Below are 18,130 nucleotides of genomic sequence, written 5' to 3' on the forward strand. Positions count from 1 at the left end.
CTAAGAGAGGAGCTGCATCCCCACTCCGACAGCGGCCGCAGCACTCCCTCCCTGCCCTTCCCCAAGATGGCGGCGCGGGCTTCGCCCCGCTTCAAGGCGGTGGCGTGGGGGCTCCGCCCCCTGGCGGCCGAGCGGGGCGGCGGCCGGTGTGGCCGGTGTCGCCGGTGTCCTTGCGGCGGGCGGCGGCCGGGGCCGCGGGCAGGTGCGGAGCCATGCTAGCCTTCGTGGCGAGGGCTGTGGTAAGTGCCAGCCGCGCTCCGCCCGAGGATATCGAGCGGGGGTGGGGGGCTCCAGCCGGCCCGGGACGGGGCGCGGGGGGGGGCCGTGAGATGGCGGCCGGGCCGCGCCGCCCGCGGGAGGGGCCATGGTGGCCGGGGAGGGAAGGGGCTGCGGCGGCCGGGGGCGTCCCGGTGCCGAGCAGGCGGCACACAGCGCCGGGCCTGCCCCGAGCCGCGATAACGGGCAGGAGCCGCCGGCGGGTGGCAGCGGCCTGGGCCCGGAGCTGGGCCACGGTCCCGCCGGTCCTGGCGCGGGCTCCGCCGGCCGCCCCGGCCCGCCTGGGGGCGTTGGGCAAGGGCAGGGGAGGTGGCGCGGGCCGGCGGCCCAGGGTCTCGCTGCGAGGGGGGCGAGGGGCCCGGCCACCGGCACGGAGCCTCGAGGGGCGGCGGGGGCCGGGGGACGCTGCCTAGGCCTCCCGCCGGGCGCCTCCGCGGGAGCCCAGGGCTGGGCCCCGGCGAGGAGGCGGGCGCAGAGCGGCGGGGGGCGGCCTCGGCAGCCGCCGTGCCGGGCTGAGGGGGGCCGCGGCCCGCCCCGCGTCCATCGCAGGGGCCCGGGGGCCAAGCGGGGGAGGGGGGGGTCCGCTCCGAGAGGCGCCGAGGGTCTCCAGCGTCCCCTTTGAAAACAAAAGGACGAGGGAAAGACAAACCGCCGCCGCCTGCACACGGCTGCGGCCGGCTGGGAGGCAGACGCCGCTCTGAGGCGCCTGGCCCAGCCCCGGGCCCGCCGGGCTTCCCACGCGCTTGGCCGGCCCCGGGGAAGGTCGGCGGCGCTGGAGGGCGGCCGTGTCCCGCGGGGCCGGCGGGCTGTGTCCGCGCTGGCAGCGCCGCCGCCGCGCCTTTGGCCTCAGACCAGACGAGCAGAGGGCACCAGAGCAAAGACACAAACGTGCTCCACGTTTTAGCGTGCGCTGTTTTCAGTTAATTGGGTTTGGGATTTGCACCGTTACCTCAGGGAAAATCTGAAACCGCTTTTGGGAGTCATCATTCTTGATCTCAGCTACGCAGAAGGCTGCGCCTGTCTGCCCCTCAGGCAATAGACAGACGCGAAGGAGGGGGCGATACTCCTTGTGACTGCGCACTTCTGTTGTTGCTTTGCTTTGGAGATACCGGTTGATTTTTTTTTGAGGGTTGACAACCCAAAGCTCCCCAAAGTCTCAGCTTGCAATAACGACCACATGTGTGTGGGGCATGAGGGCCTGTAGCGCCGAACTGAATTTGCTCCCATCTCCAACTAATCCTACGTCACCTACAGTGATGCTGGGTCACTGCCCAGTTCCTGCTGGAGAGCTGTCCTCCTCCAACACTCTGACCACCTTTGCCTGAGCAAAGGAACTAAATTGCCCATCACCCCACACAAATGCTCCCTGCAGCTTGTCCCATCCAGTGACAGCCCCTGCTGCCACCTGCTTCGAGGACATAAACTGGCATCTCTCCTGCCTGATGTTCAGGCTCCTGTCACAATGGCTGCCATAGTTTCATGGGCCAGGTGAGGGCTGAGGGAATGCTGTCCCCAGCACTTTCACTTCTGCCATGGTTAGAGGCCCAGAGCTATTGATCAGAGAAGGACTCTGCCCGCCCAGTATTGATCAGCAAGCAGCGACTGGGCAATGCAGGGCTGATGGTCAGTGGCTGTGGGAGGGCTTCCCAGAGAGGTGCCATGGTGGCAGCTGAGGCGACCTGATGGGCTGATTACCCCCATCCTCTCCCGGAACTGTGTCTGGCCCTGAGCCCTCCGATCAGAGGACAGTTTGCTAACGAGGTGACGCCCTGCATGGGCAGCACATTGTCAGGTGGAAGAGGAAACCGAGACAGGCCAGGGGAGAGGTTTACGATCTTTTCTGTCCTACCAGCCATGGATAGGAAGCAGAAGCAAGGAGAGAAGGTACGGTACGCCCACATGGCCATGATTAACACCCTTCACTTCTTCCCAGATCCACTCTTCTTTCATGCTTCAGTAATTCCCCCTTCTCTTGTTTTTAACATTCCTTCTCCAAACCTCGATCTCATAGTTCTTGCTGTGTCCTACAAAGAGCATAGGGCGTTTTGTCTGGGGGCTCAGTACCACACAGAGGCTTTGTCACCTTGCAGATTTAGCTCACGCTTTCTTCTTCTCTGTGCTTAACTGCTGGGAGGAGGTGGGGGCGACAGATATTTTCTCACTGCCTTGGAAATCAAAGGGAATGTTCTCACTGGCTTTGTATCCTCAGTACTCGGTTGATGCGAAGTCCAGAGTCCTGCAGGGAAGTGTCTGATTCAGCAGCTCCAATAGAGGGGGAGGAGCAGAGGGAACTGAAAACCTGTAGAGTACAATTTAAACGTTTTCAAGCTGGAGGATGTCCAACCCTGTTCACCCAAGAGGATGTTGTTATTCGTTTGGGGGGAAACTGCAGAGTTCTTTTCCTGGTTATCTTCTGGGTTTGATCCATTTCGTTTCTAAGGCTTTCACTCTCACGTGACACCATGGGATCCCAGGAGCCTGTTGGCATCACCCACAATTTCCTGAACAGCTTTCCCTGTTTCCAAAGGCTCCTGTAGTTTGGCCAGTCCCATACTGGTACTACTGGGTAGAGGTTCTCTTAGTAATAGCTGGATCCTCCAGTAACTGGAAAGTTCATCAGCACAAAGGAGAGTTGCCCCAAGGCCTCATATCACAGCCGGTCCTTCCGTGACCATCACTGGTGATGTACGATCCCTGGCCAGTCAGTCAGAGAAGAGGCACTTTAACCCTGCCCCAAACTTAACTAAATTCTGCCTCCTCAAAGCCCAGATGGCACAAGGGCTCTGCTTAACATTCTAGCCTTATGCTGTTGTAAGAAGTAATGAAACAGTTTCTGACAGTACGTAAGATGTAAGTCATGAAAGAAATACTCTTTCTTCCCACTTACCATGGGATGGAAGGGTCTGACTTTGCTACGTGTGTGGAGACTCTCAGCTGGAAGGTGCCCAGAGAGTGGGAGATGTGTCATTATCCTGGCAGCATTTCCTCTGGTGACCTGAAAATCAGTATCTTGGGAGATCAAGTTTCTCTTTTTCAACTTTTCTGGATGTCCTACAACCATCTCTAGCATGCAGTTAGTAGACTGCCCTTTGGTTTGTGCTTTGTGTGCTCTGCTCCCATGCTGAGACCTCTGCGTGTCCTCAGAGAGGCTGGGGTAGGGACTCCCAGATCCAGGTTGTTTGCTGCCTTGTGCATATCGGGGGAAAGCCTTGTCTCGACCTTTGCTCTGTGCCTTGCAGGCCAGGCCCTACGGCCTGCTGAAGCCGACAGCTTTAGGCAAGATCCCAGGCAGATTCCAACTTCATCAGGAAGCGTTGCCCCATCTCCCCGTGCCACCACTCCAGCAAACGCTGGACCGCTACCTGCTGGCTCTGCAGCCCATCATCAGCGAGGAGGAGCTGAACCACACACAGGAGCTGGTGGCTGAATTCTGCAAGCCAGGAGGCGTTGGGGAGAGGCTGCAGAAAGGCCTGGAGAGAAGAGCCAAGAAAACAGAGAACTGGGTAGGTTGGGACTCTGGCCGCAGGCTCTGGTTAGGGAGGGTGGTCTGATGCACACCTTGCTGGTGTCCTGGCTGCATCCACTGGCACCTGTGTTTTCATAGCATCACCTTCACGACCAGTCTGCTGCTGACCTCCCCAAGCTGTGCAAGCTCCTCACCAGGACTTGGGTGAGCAGAGAGATTTATGGCAGAATAGGGAGTCACTAACCCTGTATGTGGCTGCTGAAGCCTCTAACCTGTTGGCATCACACAGCTGGCCCAAGAACTTGAAGGAAACACTCTGCTCGAGCCCTGCACCAAGAGCCCCCCCCTACCTTGCTCAAATCCCCCTCTACCTTGCTCAAATCCCCCTCTACCCTTCCACATGCAAAGCATATGACCCAAACAGTTTGTTTGCAAAGTGTGGGGCAGAACTGGGGACAGGATGCCGAGACTGTTCAGCCAGGCATGGGTCAAACAGCAGCAGATGCCATGCCTGCATGTTGCCTTTCTCCATCCCAGCTCTCAGACTGGTGGCTGAAGACAGCTTACCTGGAGTATCGCCTGCCAGTTGTGGTCCACTCCAGCCCCGGTGTGGTCTTACCTAAGCAGGATTTTCTGGATCGACAAGGTCAGCTCAGGTAAAGTCCTTTTCCTACATTCCCCTAGGTTTCAGATGGGACGCACTATCTCTGCTGGTACAGGGAAGAGGGTGTTTAGGCTGATTGAGAAAGAGAGTAATTATCATGTGGTCCCCAAGTCTGATAACTGCCTGTGCTGTGCAAGAGGGCTGTACAGATAAGGAAAGGCTGCCAGGCTTTAAGGAAACTCTGGTTACACCAGACTAAATATGTCATCAGGGGTGAAAACTGAAGCGTCCAGTGGTTCAAGTACTAAACAGGGACTAAAACCCTATGTTTCTGTCTTTACTGTAGCACAGATCTTCATTGCAAGATGGCCAGATCACTGGCTGGAGGCATTATGAGAATATATCTGACACACTGAAGACTAAGAGGTGCTAAGATTGTGTGTGCAGTTAAAGGAGGCGTAAAAAGTAGCCCAGGCACGTCAGGGAGACTAACCAGGAATTGGCCTCTGGAGTCTGCTGGTTTGTAGGGATGGGGGAACCTGCTGCAGGACTCTCATTCAGTCTGTTCCCGCAGGGGACTGTCCCCTGTTGTGTCATTTCACTTGTGATTTATCGTTTGGGAAACTTAACAGTGACCAGCCTCACCACTCTGAGCTTTTCCTTGCAATCAAACCCTGCTACATCCTCTCTTCCTTGTGGTCTCCCTTTAATTTTTAACCACCAATAAGAGTGTGTTAAACCCACCTGCAGAACTTTAGCATTGACCTTTATACAGTTACCTTTGCCACAGTTACCAGTCATTGCTGCTCTGGTAGTTCAGAAGTACCAGCCAGGGGAGCAGTAAGGCTGAGAACAAATCCTCCCTTCCAGTCCCTCGGATACACCTGAGCAGAGCTTTACAGGGACAGTGCAAGACTAGATCAACATCTTTGAAAGCAGTCGCTCATATCATTCACTCTCAAGTTACCCAAATAGAAGATGGGATCTGGAGCACTACCGGTGCCCTGAGCAGTGGAACTGAGCAGCTGCATAAGAATCTGGACTTCCATGTTAAATGCAATCTAAATGTGTGTTTGCATAGTTTGTGGCTGCAGAAAGAAGTCTGGCAGCATGGCTTGAGACTAAAGCTTCAGAAACCAGAAGGCAGGGTTTAAAAGTAGGGTTCTCCATTACTTAATCTGGCCAATGCTGCTGGCTGAAAACAAGTCAACTAACCTCTCCACCGTCTTCCCCCTGAAGCCCTAACTCCACTCCCAGGCTGTTTGCTCTCTGGAAGGGAACATAGGCTCTCTCACTGTTGTTCCCTAGCTGTTTTACTTTCTCAGGTTTTGCAATATGGCTGGGAAATTTTCATTGAAACCTACTTTGCAGGATGTCTCATTTGTTTAACAGCCCGTAGGTTCTTGGAGTTATGTCCTTTGATCTTTACTAGGGATGGGTAGGCTGAGCAAATCCAGATGACACTGCCTGCAAATGCCAAATGCTCACAGCACTATAAAGCCTTTGAAGCTCAGCTGACTGCAACTCTTGTCACAGTGACCTCCTGCCTCCTTCCTCCCACGCATGGGTGGGAGCTCCCAGGTCAGAGTAGGCCAGCCTGTCACTCCCAGCTAAGCAGTTTGATGTGGCTTGTCACAGCCTCCCTCGCTGCTGGGATTTGGCATTGGCTGTGTTTATGTTGATCCCTGTGAACACAACACCTTGGCATCAGCACTTAGCGTGTCTGCGTTTGCCTCAGATCCCTCGATGCTAGAGGAATGTTCCCAAGAGTTGCATTAGCAGCAGAATATTTACCAGGTAGGAACTAAGCAGTGGTGAGTCTTGGATGCAGGGAGATACAGCTGTACCTTGGCTTGAAACTCAGAGGTGGCCTCTGGCCACAGAAGGGCAGAAATCCCCTGTTCTTGGTGCTGTTTTAGTGCTAAGACTCAGAGCTAGGATGTGGTAAAACCAAACCCGTCTGTAAAAAATGCTGCTGTTAGGTCATTTATGCATCTGGACTGAACCCTGCTTTCTTGAAAGTTGTCTAGAGTTCCTTGGTTATATAGTAAGATACATTTTTTAAAAAGGAAAGTGCTACGTGGTAGTACTGTCCAGCAATCTTAAGTGACAACCCCAGAGTGGCTGTATCAGCTAACCAGAGATGGGCACAGTAGGGGCTTGGCAGAAAGACTGAACTTTCTAAGGAGCAGAGGGAAGCTCGGCTAGCCCTCAGCTAGTTTCTCAATTCCAGATGTTCTGTGTTTGACTCTCAACTTGTTCCATTTGATACTCTTCCAGGTTTGCTGCCAAGCTGATTGAGGGCATCCTGGATTTCAAGACCATGATTGACAAGTGAGTTAGTGACCCTCCTGACTGCTCATGTGTTCCTCACTGTCATAGAAAGGCTGAGCCTAGTCAATAAATCTCCCTTCCAAATAGAAAGGCAAGAAAAGACAGCACGTATTTGAAAAGAGATATTGTAATCAACATCACTGCTCACTGCCAAAATTACCACCACTGCTTACTTGTCTTTCTTCATGTTCTTTGTTTACCTTAATACTTTCATTTGACATGTGTACATGCTTAGAGGGAGTGAGCCTGACTGACAGTCCTACGTACTTTTGTTTGCCCACAGAACAGTTACAGTTCAGGCAGCAGGAATTTCTCTCTTTTCATTTTGGGTTTCTGGTATTTTTCATCTCCCAGCTGGATGGGATGAGCTCTAGAGAAACTTGTTCCTCCCTACTCTTTTTTTCTTGTGATCACCAGCAAACCTCAGCTGAACATGCCTTATTTATGTTCCAAAAATATGTTTACCAACATCACACCTTTACACCCAAATTCAGACAAGGCTCAGAGCCAGCCCCGAGAAGGATGGTTGGAATATGACTGGTCAAATGATTGATCATGTCCCAGTCTAGTTCATGAGTCATTAACACATCACTCACCTCTCAAAAATTATAGCCAAAGCCTCTTTCTGCCATTTCACAGGAAATACATCTCCCAGTATGTTGTGCCCTGGAGTCTTCTCTGCGGCTGTGCAGTGTAGCTCCAGAGATCTGGCTCTCTGGTGTTACAAAGGGAATAGTGTTCTTCCCCCTTCCCAAACGAAAGGCCAGCAAACAGACTTTTTGTAGCCCCAACTATGAAAGCTGGCAGGAATGGGGAAGGACAGCCCCTTTTTTATACTGCCAGCACCAACGCATTTAGATCTTGCTGCAGTGAGTGACAGCAGCTGCATGGCTGAGCCTGTGCCCATTGTGTGGGGAGTGCAGGCCTTCCCACTCATCTGTTTTCTCTCCCCCTTCCTCCTTTACCTTGCTGTGTCTTCAGTGAGACCCTTCCAGTGGAGTACCTGGGTGGGAAGCCCCTCTGCATGAACCAGTACTACCAGATCCTCTCATCCTGCCGCATTCCTGGGCCCAAGCGGGACTCCATTGTCAACTATGCCAAAGGCAAAAAGCAATCCAGACACATCACAGTGGTTCACAACTTCCAGGTATGGCAGCTGCTGAGCTTTCGAGGTTTGTTTAGATGTAGGAGTCCCTTTCAGCTAGCTGCGGTCCAGAGGAAAGGGAACAACAAAGCTCTGCCCACAAGGCTTGCCTTACCAGCGATTTGTTCCTACTCCTTTTACCCACTTTGGCTTTAGCTGGCCAACAGCTGGGACTGTGTGAGCAACAGACCACGAGGCAGAAAAATGCTCTCTTCCTCTGTTTCTTGTCACCACAATTCCTGTCTCTCAAAGCCCTACCACCATAGCTGAGCCTCAGAAACAGGAATTCCTCGTGTGTTTGGCCTGTGCTACTGTGGCTTCTGAGCTTCAAACCTAGACTGTATTTATGGTCTGCAAGGGAAGCTGGGCTTTGGTGTTTCAGTTCTGAGTGTCCTTCAAAGCTCTGCTTACAAGCCAAGCTCTCAGGTCAGGTCGTACCTTCTCAAAGTGGCTGTTCCCTGTTTCTGGGACTGGACAAGAAAGATCTCCTCTCATGTTGCCTCTGTCCTTGTCCATTCTTCTCACCTTCAGTTCTTTGAGCTGGATGTTTACAACAGTGACGGAAGTCCCCTTACCACTGACCAGCTCTTCATTCAGCTGGAGAAGATATGGAACACCTCCCTCCAAACAAACAAAGAACCTATTGGGATCCTCACTACCAACCACCGAAACAGCTGGGCAAAAGCCTACAACAACCTTCTGAAAGGTCTGTAGAGCCCCTAACATGCAAGTCCTAACAGACATCACCACCACCATCACTGCTGTGCTCTGCTCAGTGCTTTGGAAGCTCGTTCTGGACAGATACCTCCAAGAATCAACTTGACTTCATTGCATAGCATAGTCATTTTTGTTTTGGAAGGTACACAGGTCAAGTCTGAAACTTTTGTTAGATTTTGAAATCTTAGAGTTTGTTTGTTGCTTTACAGATGGGTGGGATGTAGGAAACGTGAAAAAAAGGAGGGTGAATGCAGCATGCTCACATCTGTAGCAACCCAGTTAACAAAACTGTAGCTAACTATATACCCCTAAATGACTACTATTGCATTGAGGTACAATGGGAATCCAACACTGGGTCCTTCAAACCTGCTTTTTCAAATTTTGGTCTCCCTCCAATTTAAATGGAAGTTTTCCAACTCCCCTTCCTTATTTGTTGTTCATTTCTCTCCCAGATAAGACCAACAAGGAATCTGTGCGTGCGATTGAGAAGAGCATTTGCACTGTCTGCCTTGATGCACCTATGCCACGGGTGTCTGATGACATCTACAAGAGCCGTGTGGCTGCTCAGATGCTGCATGGCGGGGGCAGTCGCTGGAACAGTGGGAACCGATGGTTCGACAAAACCCTTCAAGTAAGTGCTGATGCTTTACAGATGCTGAAGACATGGGTCTGGAGGAGGTGCTTTTTCCTGACGCTGCAAAGGTCCAAGTAATCCCAAAAACCTTTTGCAGGAATGTTTTCCTTGTATCAAGAGGGTGGAGAAGTAGGGGAGACGAGGTGTGGTGGCTGGCAGTATGACACCCTATGGTTTCCCTTGCAGTCACCACAAGCACTCATTCCTGCCTCAAGGACTTTTGTTTTACTGTCTCTGCCCATACTTACTCAGTGTAGCAGTTCTTTGTGTTTCTTGTAAATCAATTTTCTGCCTGCGGTGAACAATGTCTCATCTGCTTGGAGGCAGCCCAGATGCAGGGAGGTCTGTTCCTTGTATCTCTCCTCTAGGCTTGTCACTTTTCCCTTTTCTGCCAGAAGCTGCCCAATGGCTTTTAGTTTTGTTTTTTTGAAACAAAAGCTGCCATCCCATGGCATCCCTCAGATCTCTCCTCCGATCTTGTCAAGAGCCTTCAACAGCAGCTGCTATTCAAGCTTCTCCTTCATTAGTTGGTATATGGCTTGTGGATAGTAGCAGTCATGCTTTAAAAGATTATTCTCACATCTGCTGAGCTCTTCATAATGTTTTCAGCTATTTTGTTCCTATTTGGAACACTTCATCGATGGGATAAAGCTTAGATGCTCCAGCTAACTGAAAAGTAATGGTAAGCCAGCACATGGCGATATTATTCCTGTATTATGTGTGCATCTAAGTAAATCGAAACCACTGAACCATTCTGTATTGCCAGGACACTGAGCACGCAGATATATCCATCAGGCACACTCTCACCCAGCTAGTTTTGCAGAACTGTAACGATGCCATCAGATCTTCTAGGCCTGCTGAAAGGCTTCTCTTACTGTTCTGCTAAACAAGACCTTTGGGTTACCTTTCTAGTGTGCAAGGATAGGATTGCTGTCCATTCTGAAACAGAGCAGTGAGGTACTAAGATCTCTCTGGATAGCTCCTGCTTCACACACTGCATGTCTGTCTTCAATGCTGTCCTCTTGTGCTTCCTTCATAGTTCATCATTGCTGAAGATGGCTCCTGTGGTCTTGTGTATGAGCACGCTCCCTCCGAAGGTCCACCCATTGTTGCTCTTCTGGATCACATCGTGGAGTACACGTGAGTCCTGCCTCCTCTACTTTTCCTCAGCATTGGAAGGTGGGTTTTAAACCACCTGCTCCCCAAGATCATGCCACTTCACAGTTCACCCGCTAGGAATCTGTTCTGGAGGAATGGTAGCGGGGTGTTAATTAGGTATTGCAGTTCTTGTATTTGTGATAAGAATCAAGTGGCCAAGCTACTCTGAACAAGTTTTGCTGCTGCTTCCATTCTCAGGGAATTGCACTGTTCAGAACTAACAGGCCTTCCCCTGGGGAGAGGTGTTTCTTCTGGGCGGAAGGCACAGATGTAATTTCATTCATATCCTTCAAAAAAATACTGTAATAGTATTGCGAAGAATTTTTCAGCCTGTGACTAGTGTCACAAGGTGCTGGGGAAGATCTCCTGTGCATGTCTACCTGGGTTCTGGTGTGCTTAACTGAGCCTCAAGTTAAAGGTCTGGTTAAACATAACAGTTTCTCTGTGCAGGAAGAAACCTGAGCTGGTACGATCGCCCATGAGTCCTTTGCCAATGCCTAAAAAGCTGCGGTTTAACATCACTCCAGAAATCAAGAATGACATAGAGAAGGCAAAGCAGAACCTCAACATGTAAGTGTGAAGCAGTGGAGAGGTCTGGTTCGTGGCTGAGGGAGTAATTAACATCCCCCTCTGGAACGTGTCAGTGGTTTAAATGAGGCTTCCCCCACGGCAGCCAGGGAATTTTCCCAGTGACTTCTTGGGTCAACAGCACTGAACCTAGCTGAAAAGCACACTAAAGCCACCTGCCAGGGGCAAAGTTAGAGGTGCTAGGAAGGGGTAGTTACCGATCCATCCCATTTACTGAGAAAGAGCAAGGCTTGACTGGATCTAACTTGGGATACTGGAGCAGAAACACACACACGCCCGCCCATCTCACCTGGTGAAGATTTTCAGCAGTGGCCAAAAAAAGCTCATCTGTGTGGTGCTGCCCAGACAGATGCATGTCGATGGAGCATTCTGTCCTACGTAGGTCAGATCCAGATAGCCTGTTCCCGCAGAGCCTTGTGAAAGCAAATCTATACCTTTGTTGCAAGAACAGGCAAAGGAACACTTACCTCTTTTTTTCCTTGCAGAATGGTCGAAGACCTGGATGTCAAAGTCATGGTCTTTCATCAATTTGGGAAAGCCTTCCCCAAGTCAGAGAATATAAGTCCTGATGCTTTTATCCAGCTGGCCTTGCAGCTAGCATATTACAGGTAAGACCAACAGGTAGCTCCTCAGCCTCTTCACTGTCAGGCTGAGATACGTAAGCTTGAGAAAGGTGGCACAGACAAGTGCCTCACAGGCTGCTGCAGCCTGCTTTCCGATCACACATTTCCCCCATGCACTGGGCCCAAACAGCAGATCTCACTTGTGGCAACTGCCAAGCAGCAGGTGAGATTTACCCCTCTGTGTGTGTACAGTCCTAGTAAGGAGGTATCAGAGGTCAGCTGTCAATTGGACCCACTCACATAAAGTCTCCTCCTTCCCCAAATGTTCCACTTCACAAGGGGCTGCTTCTCCCCAGGCAAACTCACTTCTGTGACTTTCTTCTCCCTCTTCCAGGATGTACGGCCATGCCTGTGCCACATACGAGAGTGCATCGCTAAGGATGTTCCGCCTGGGCCGCACAGACACCATCCGCTCCACTTCTGTACAATCTCTTAAGTTTGTGCAGTCAATGGACAGCCCTGACAAATCGGTGAGGACCTTGAAGAAGTAGAGTAAGAGGACTCCACTCAAAAAACCAACCAACCAAACAAAAAAAACAGAGAGAGAGAGAGAGGGAGAGAGAGGAGGAAAAGCTGCTTGTTTGGCTAATGCTGTGTCAGCTGGTTTCAGCTGAGTAGAACTGCACCCGATGTGAAGTTGGGCTAAATCGTAGCTTGGAGTCTATACTTACACAGCTTGGGTTTCATTTGGCTTTCCTTTCACATGTGTTGGCCTGAGAAACAACGTGGACATTTCTAATCCCACCAAAACCAAGTATGTCCCTTCTAAAAGTCTGTCTAGCTACTATAAGTTCTGCTACTGATGGGTGGAGAACTCCATTCTGAATGAAGTAATGCAGCCAAACATGATTTAAAAATTCAATCCAATATGTCTAAAAATTAGTCTAGCATGGACACACAAGGCAGAAATGCCTTTCATCCTAGAGGAACAGCCAAAATGAGGTTTTCCATTCTGCAGAAAAACTTACAGAGAGATCTGTGTGTTCTCAGGACCAGGAGAAAGCAGACTTGCTGAGGAGAGCTGCCCAGGCCCATAGGGAATACACTGATATGGTGAGTGTCCTCTCTGTAGCCAGACTTGGGGTTTTACCTAGCAAATGAGGGTTTTGATGAAAGACGAGACCTTAAGAGCCTTCTCTGCTGACACAGTGATGTGGCTGTTTGTGCCGCTGCGTAGGTCTAACTGACGGTGCCCAAGGCCACGGACTGAATCCTTTCTCTCTGCTTAGCAGTTTAAGTGTCCCTTGTGGCTGACGTCAAGGAGGGAATCAAACATGAGAGTAGATTCAGTTCCTGCTGTCATTGTTGCTGATAAATGCCAAAGTTGCATGAGGACCCCTTAAACCAGAGGGAGCCCACAGGCAGGAACCAGAAGGTTGGTTCCACTGGTGTGTTTAATTTCACAGTCCTTACAAACAAGACTGTTGGTCCTAAAGCCAAAGATCTGGGTTCCTCCTAACTTTAAATGTTTAGAGATTTTTAGAAGTGTTCTTTTCCTTAACCCAAAGAAGTGGACAGTTTTGCTCACCTGTCTACTAGACAGGCTTTCACCTAGTCTTCCTTCCTTCCAGGCAATAAGGGGCAATGCAATAGACCGCCACCTCTTAGGCTTGAAGCTTCAAGCTATTGAGGACCTAGTGAGCATGCCTGAACTGTTCATGGACACAGCGTATGCTGTCGCAATGCACTTCAATCTCTCAACCAGCCAGGTAGGACTTGTCTGAGCAAAGACAGAAGCCTTCTCTGTTTCTTTTCATTGCCTTTTTTCTCCACATGTCTCCTTCATTCCTTTCTGTTAGAAACTAATCTTCATTTGGGGCCAGAAATTTTTAAGCCTGCTACCAATCCCATAAAGCTGCAGATCTGATCTTACAGCTGCCACAGTCCCACTCAATCCTGTGAAGAAACTAGCATAACCAAAGCCAAGGTCACCAAAAGCGTTTGGTACCTAAACGCAAGTGAGATCAATTGAAGTTAGCTGCCAGAACAGATTGATGCTCATCTGCCATGCTCCCGTCCTTACTGATACAGTGCTGCTTGTGACTTACTACGAGCTTACCTTGGGAGGAGGCGCTCCTTTGCAAGTGCATAGGAAAACACGTTGCTCCTCAATGGTAGAATCCAGCATGCCTGTGGTGGTAGGTGGGTCTGACCAAAAAGGCCCTCTTCTAGAGCATTTAACGAGATGGCAGTTTCTTCTACTGTTGACAGAGCTGTTAGCATTTGATGGCTACGTTTCTCTCTGACTGGTTAAGAAGTTTTTAATCACATTGTCTCCACAGGTCCCAGCAAAGACAGACTGTGTGATGTGTTTTGGTCCCGTGGTTCCAGATGGCTATGGAATCTGTTACAACCCTATGGATGAACATATCAACTTTGCAATTTCAGCATTCAACAGCTGTGCTGACACAAATGCAGCCCAAATGGCACATTACCTTGAGAAAGCACTGCTAGACATGAGAATCTTGCTCCAGTCCACTCCCAAATCCAAACTTTAAGAGGCAAACATGATGCAAAACCCTCAAGTAAAGGGGCTATCCCTCATGCACTGAAATTCCCAGTTCCTCAGAAAACGACTGAGGGGACAGCTTGCCCTGGAACCTAGGAAGGCATCTACCATTTGTTTTCAGCAAGAGGTTACAGGATAGTCATCCACAGATACTAAGACTCTGTGGCGAGAAGAAACACTGTCTTAAGCCAAAGTAGAACTGACTGGTCCTCTCCCAGCAAAGCGCACCTTCCTGTCCTCAAAGAGGACCGAAATACAACTTTTATGGAACTTACTGTAAAGGAATACAGAAAGCACAGTCCTTACTAGTATATAAATCCATTTGGTGAAGAAGGTAGTTCTCCAGGAAAAGCAGGGAATGTATATTATATGATGGAACTACTGTAAGACCAAGTCTTTTTACTGATTTAGTCTTCCAGAAAGCACAGCATCTTTCAAACTTGACTTAGGGGGATGAAAAAAAAAAAAAGGAAAAAAAATATCATTTTTGGGCTGCTCCAGCAAAACTTTGCCATTGAACTTTGGCAAGGGGAGTTCTTCAGCGAGAGCAGATCCAGTCTCATCAAGAGTGCACTGCGCTATTTCTCCCAGGCACTGTGACCGTTACATGCTTCACAGGCCTAGGAATGTTCCCTTCCCCTTGTTTTAGGATGCTGGGATCTCCTTTCTGTTGCACTGACCCTATTAACAACAGAATGTAATTCACTACAAGCTAGGGTGGTTTTTCTTTTGTTGTTCTGGCCTTCTTGTTAAGCTTGCTGTTGTGGTCCTAGCCCTTGATCTTCAGGCTCAGCGTAAAGCTTTTTTACCTACAAAGCTTCTACAAAACTCTCGCACAGGTTTTACTAGCTTTGGAGTTCTGTACCTTACCATTTGCAGACATGAGAAGGGATTGCCTATGCATTTAGCAGGACACTTGCTTCGTTGTACCTTTCTTTGGAACTGAGGAAAAGAAAGAGATTGTGGCCTTCTGTTCCCTAGCCAGAAGGCCACACACCTAATCTCCTTCTGGACACACATGTTAACCCAGTGTGGTTTTATACCTTGCTTTTAGAAACAACTTATTTGTGCATGATGTGTTATGCTTAAGTCATGGACAAATGAGAATGTTTCCTATCAGGAACTCCAGAACATACTTCCATTTCTGGTCCACAGTTCAAATCTGTTAAGAGCCAAAGGAGAAGCAGCTGTAGAACCACCCTTTTTCACATCACCCTGCTCCAACAAGGTAGAAAATCATGGAAAGCAGGAAGAAAGCTGAGAACACATGGGCACTGTAGATGTTTGTGCATTGTGGCAGCCATTGTTCCCACAGCAACAGTGCAGCACCTTTTCTGCCACTCTTGAGAGCTTTTTCTTACTGCAGTGTTACTCAGATTTGTGCCAGCTCTATTCTGTGAGATAATAATCTCATTATAGTGTTTTCATGCTCAGTTGACAAACTGGAGACAGTAAAAAATTTATATATAAACATTAACATACAGTTGCAGCCTAGGAATTTTTGTAAGCGCCACTTCCAATGAATATGCCAGAATCCAAACTCCTGACTATACTTCTTGTTTAGTAAAACCATATGGTAATGAAGAATTCTAGTGCTATTTCTGCAACAGGAATGTAATATTTAAATTGCACACCCTTCAAGACATGGCTGCTGGGACATCACCATGAACAAGAAGCATGGGGAATCTGATGGCCTGTTTTGTTAACTGGAAAGTATTTGAACATAATCACTACTTCTGTGATCACAGAACAGCAAGGGACATTGATCAAAGTGCCTTGGTGAACATATAGGAAGAAATTTGCACTAAACCTGTTTAAAGAAAAAAAAAATCATTCTAATTTGCTTCTTGAAAGAAGCCAACACCACTGCATTTTTCCTAAAAAGATATTATTTCAGAACTTCTATCCTAAATAAACCTTAAAAAGGAAAATTTAACTGAAACTCACCTGCACAGCCAGTGATTGTATGAACCACCACTTTCACATCATCTACATGGATTTAGTTGATCTTTTAGAAGAATCCTGAATGGATTGAGATAGCCTCAGAAAAACCCAACAGGAACACTACAAACCTGCAAGCACGCGTCCCTGCTGTTGACTCTTCTGTATGAATTAGACTGAAAACCACGCAAGGATACTCAGTATTATCAAAGTGTAAGTGATTGTGTGAATACTACATAAAAGACCAAGCCTCACTGGAATAACATCTGGGTTTATGGGGCCTTTTACATTGAAAAAATACTCCTTTTGCCAAAGTAAGCCTCCCCCCAGTACTGAATAAACCTCTGTTGCTATGATGGGGATGAGTTATTTTTCCCCCCCATCTGCAATGCCTTCAACCACTGATGCTATGGTATTGCCACTTAAGTATCCAAGATTGGCCCTTTTCTACTTCTGCCTCAAAGGGGAAGGCTCTCAAAGGAAAGTGCCTATTAATGATTAGGCAGACATATGTGCTGCTGTGACTGTATCTCAGAAGATGGGATTGATCTATGCTGGATCTAAATCTGGATATCCCACCAGCTTCAGCAGAGTACAGCTGCAAGAAGCAGGCTATCATGCTGAAAGAGATACAAGATTCATAAACCACTTAATGCATCCTTAATGATATACAGAGCTAGAATTCAGATTAATTAAGCCAATTTTTAAAGTGCTTAAAAGGACACTAAAAGTCATTACGAGGTTTTTCCTTTAAAAAGTCTGATCTTATTGTACGCGTTCTAAAATGTGATGTCCTTCTGATTCATACTGTCCTGATTTTTTTGGTGTCAACTTACTGAATATTGTTCTCGCTGCTTCTGATTGTTTTATGAAGAGATGTCCATTGTCTTAAAATGCACATTAAGTACAAGAAACTCAAGCTCTGGAAAAACTACTGATTTGGAACAAATAATTTAAGAAATGCATAGACTGAAAATATTCAGATAACTCTTGGGGTATGAGTGCAATTTATGACACAGCTTGGTAGTGTTGCATGCTTTGCTGGTTAGCTGTGTTAAATACTGTTTTGGTAGTATAATCCACGTCATGCAAAGTTTTGAAACGTTCTTTGAATAATCTGAAAGACAATAAACAGATAAGTGCTACAAAAGGCTTAAATGTCCTTAGACACTGCAGAAGTTAAATAACTACCCTTATGGGAAGATGTTTGCGTGGGGACAGCAAGAACAGTGGATCACAGCATTCTGTCACCTTCCTTTTATTGTCTTAGTATCTCTATCCAGCCCCTTCAAGTACAGGGGAGGAATAGAAAGCATCTGCTTGCAAAGCCACATATTCCAAAGAAAATACTCCATTTCAGAAAACTAGTGGCAAGAGACTTTATACAAGTGTAGGATAATAAGGCAGAGCTCAAATTTTTTTCCTGCACAGCACCATTTAATTAAGAAAATCCATGGGATCACTAAGGAATTTCTACCGTATCGAGTATTGCAAAGATTTCTGGAAAGGTACAGCAAAAGTAGGCAGAAGATGCAGATTACAAACAACTCACAGAGGACAGAGGAGAGTTTATTACAGTGTCTTACAAGAGCTCTTCTTCCTCTCCCTTACTCCTAAGAATTACTGTAGGTACATTGGGTTTGAAGGCAACATGAAGTGGAACAGCATTCTGCCCTACACTGCTCTCCACGAGGAGGTGAAACCTCTTCCCCATGCTCTAGTTCTCAATAGGTGCTTCCACATACAGTTTTTCCAGCAGTCTGTCGTACAGCCCGAGAGGCCAGGGAACTGCTAGCCACTCCTCAAACAATCCACTCTTTCAGCCTTGTCCTTGGGGAAGAGATTTGTGATCTCGCTTCTGGCTTTGCAAGTTAACTTACGAGAGATACAGAGAGAAAATAAATGGATTTGCAAGACGTAAGTGATTAGTGCCAGCTTTCAAACTGAAACATACGGTAACGACCATGTCACGTGCCCTATCTGATGTCCTGCCTCATTTTAATAGAGCTGTTTGTCCTAAGTCAGATCAAGTGTCCTTGTGAAAGTTGCAAGGTGCCTCTTTATACTGATGCACCTTCATAGCAGATCCAGTGCTCGAGTCCTTCAGATGTTAACAGGATTGCTCATGTTATGCAA

General features: G+C 48.4%; 1 protein-coding gene across 3 annotated transcripts; it reads left to right on the forward strand.

The window, feature by feature from the left end:
- Positions 1-91: 91 nt before the first annotated feature.
- On the forward strand, positions 92-17,144 carry CRAT (carnitine O-acetyltransferase). 3 transcript variants are annotated; one of them, XM_055792196.1, is made up of 15 exons: positions 92-239; positions 2,058-2,160; positions 3,516-3,779; positions 4,280-4,398; positions 6,627-6,680; positions 7,662-7,827; positions 8,356-8,530; positions 8,994-9,172; positions 10,215-10,315; positions 10,784-10,903; positions 11,407-11,529; positions 11,879-12,014; positions 12,535-12,597; positions 13,116-13,253; positions 13,827-17,144. In XM_055792196.1, the coding sequence occupies exons 2-15, from the start codon at positions 2,131-2,133 to the stop codon at positions 14,040-14,042; spliced, it is 1,884 nt and encodes a 627-aa protein (XP_055648171.1). In that variant the 5' UTR covers positions 92-239; positions 2,058-2,130; the 3' UTR covers positions 14,043-17,144. The 3 variants fall into 3 exon arrangements, with proteins under 3 accessions (XP_055648171.1, XP_055648176.1, XP_005234073.1); XM_055792201.1 differs by lacking the exon at positions 2,058-2,160 and having other exon boundaries at positions 121-239; XM_005234016.4 differs by lacking the exon at positions 92-239 and having other exon boundaries at positions 950-2,160.
- Positions 17,145-18,130: the final 986 nt, after the last annotated feature.

Source organism: Falco peregrinus, chromosome 1, assembly GCF_023634155.1.
Source record: "Falco peregrinus isolate bFalPer1 chromosome 1, bFalPer1.pri, whole genome shotgun sequence".
Classification (NCBI taxonomy): Eukaryota; Metazoa; Chordata; class Aves; order Falconiformes; family Falconidae; genus Falco; species Falco peregrinus.

Coding starts and splice junctions, on each gene's coding strand:
- CRAT (XM_005234016.4), top strand. CDS start 2,050: ATGGGCAGCACATTGTCAGGTGGAAGAGGAAACCGAGACAGGCCAGGG. Junction 2,161..3,515: donor AGCAGAAGCAAGGAGAGAAG/GTACGGTACGCC, acceptor TGTGCCTTGCAG/GCCAGGCCCTACGGCCTGCT. Junction 9,173..10,214: donor GGTTCGACAAAACCCTTCAA/GTAAGTGCTGAT, acceptor CTTCCTTCATAG/TTCATCATTGCTGAAGATGG.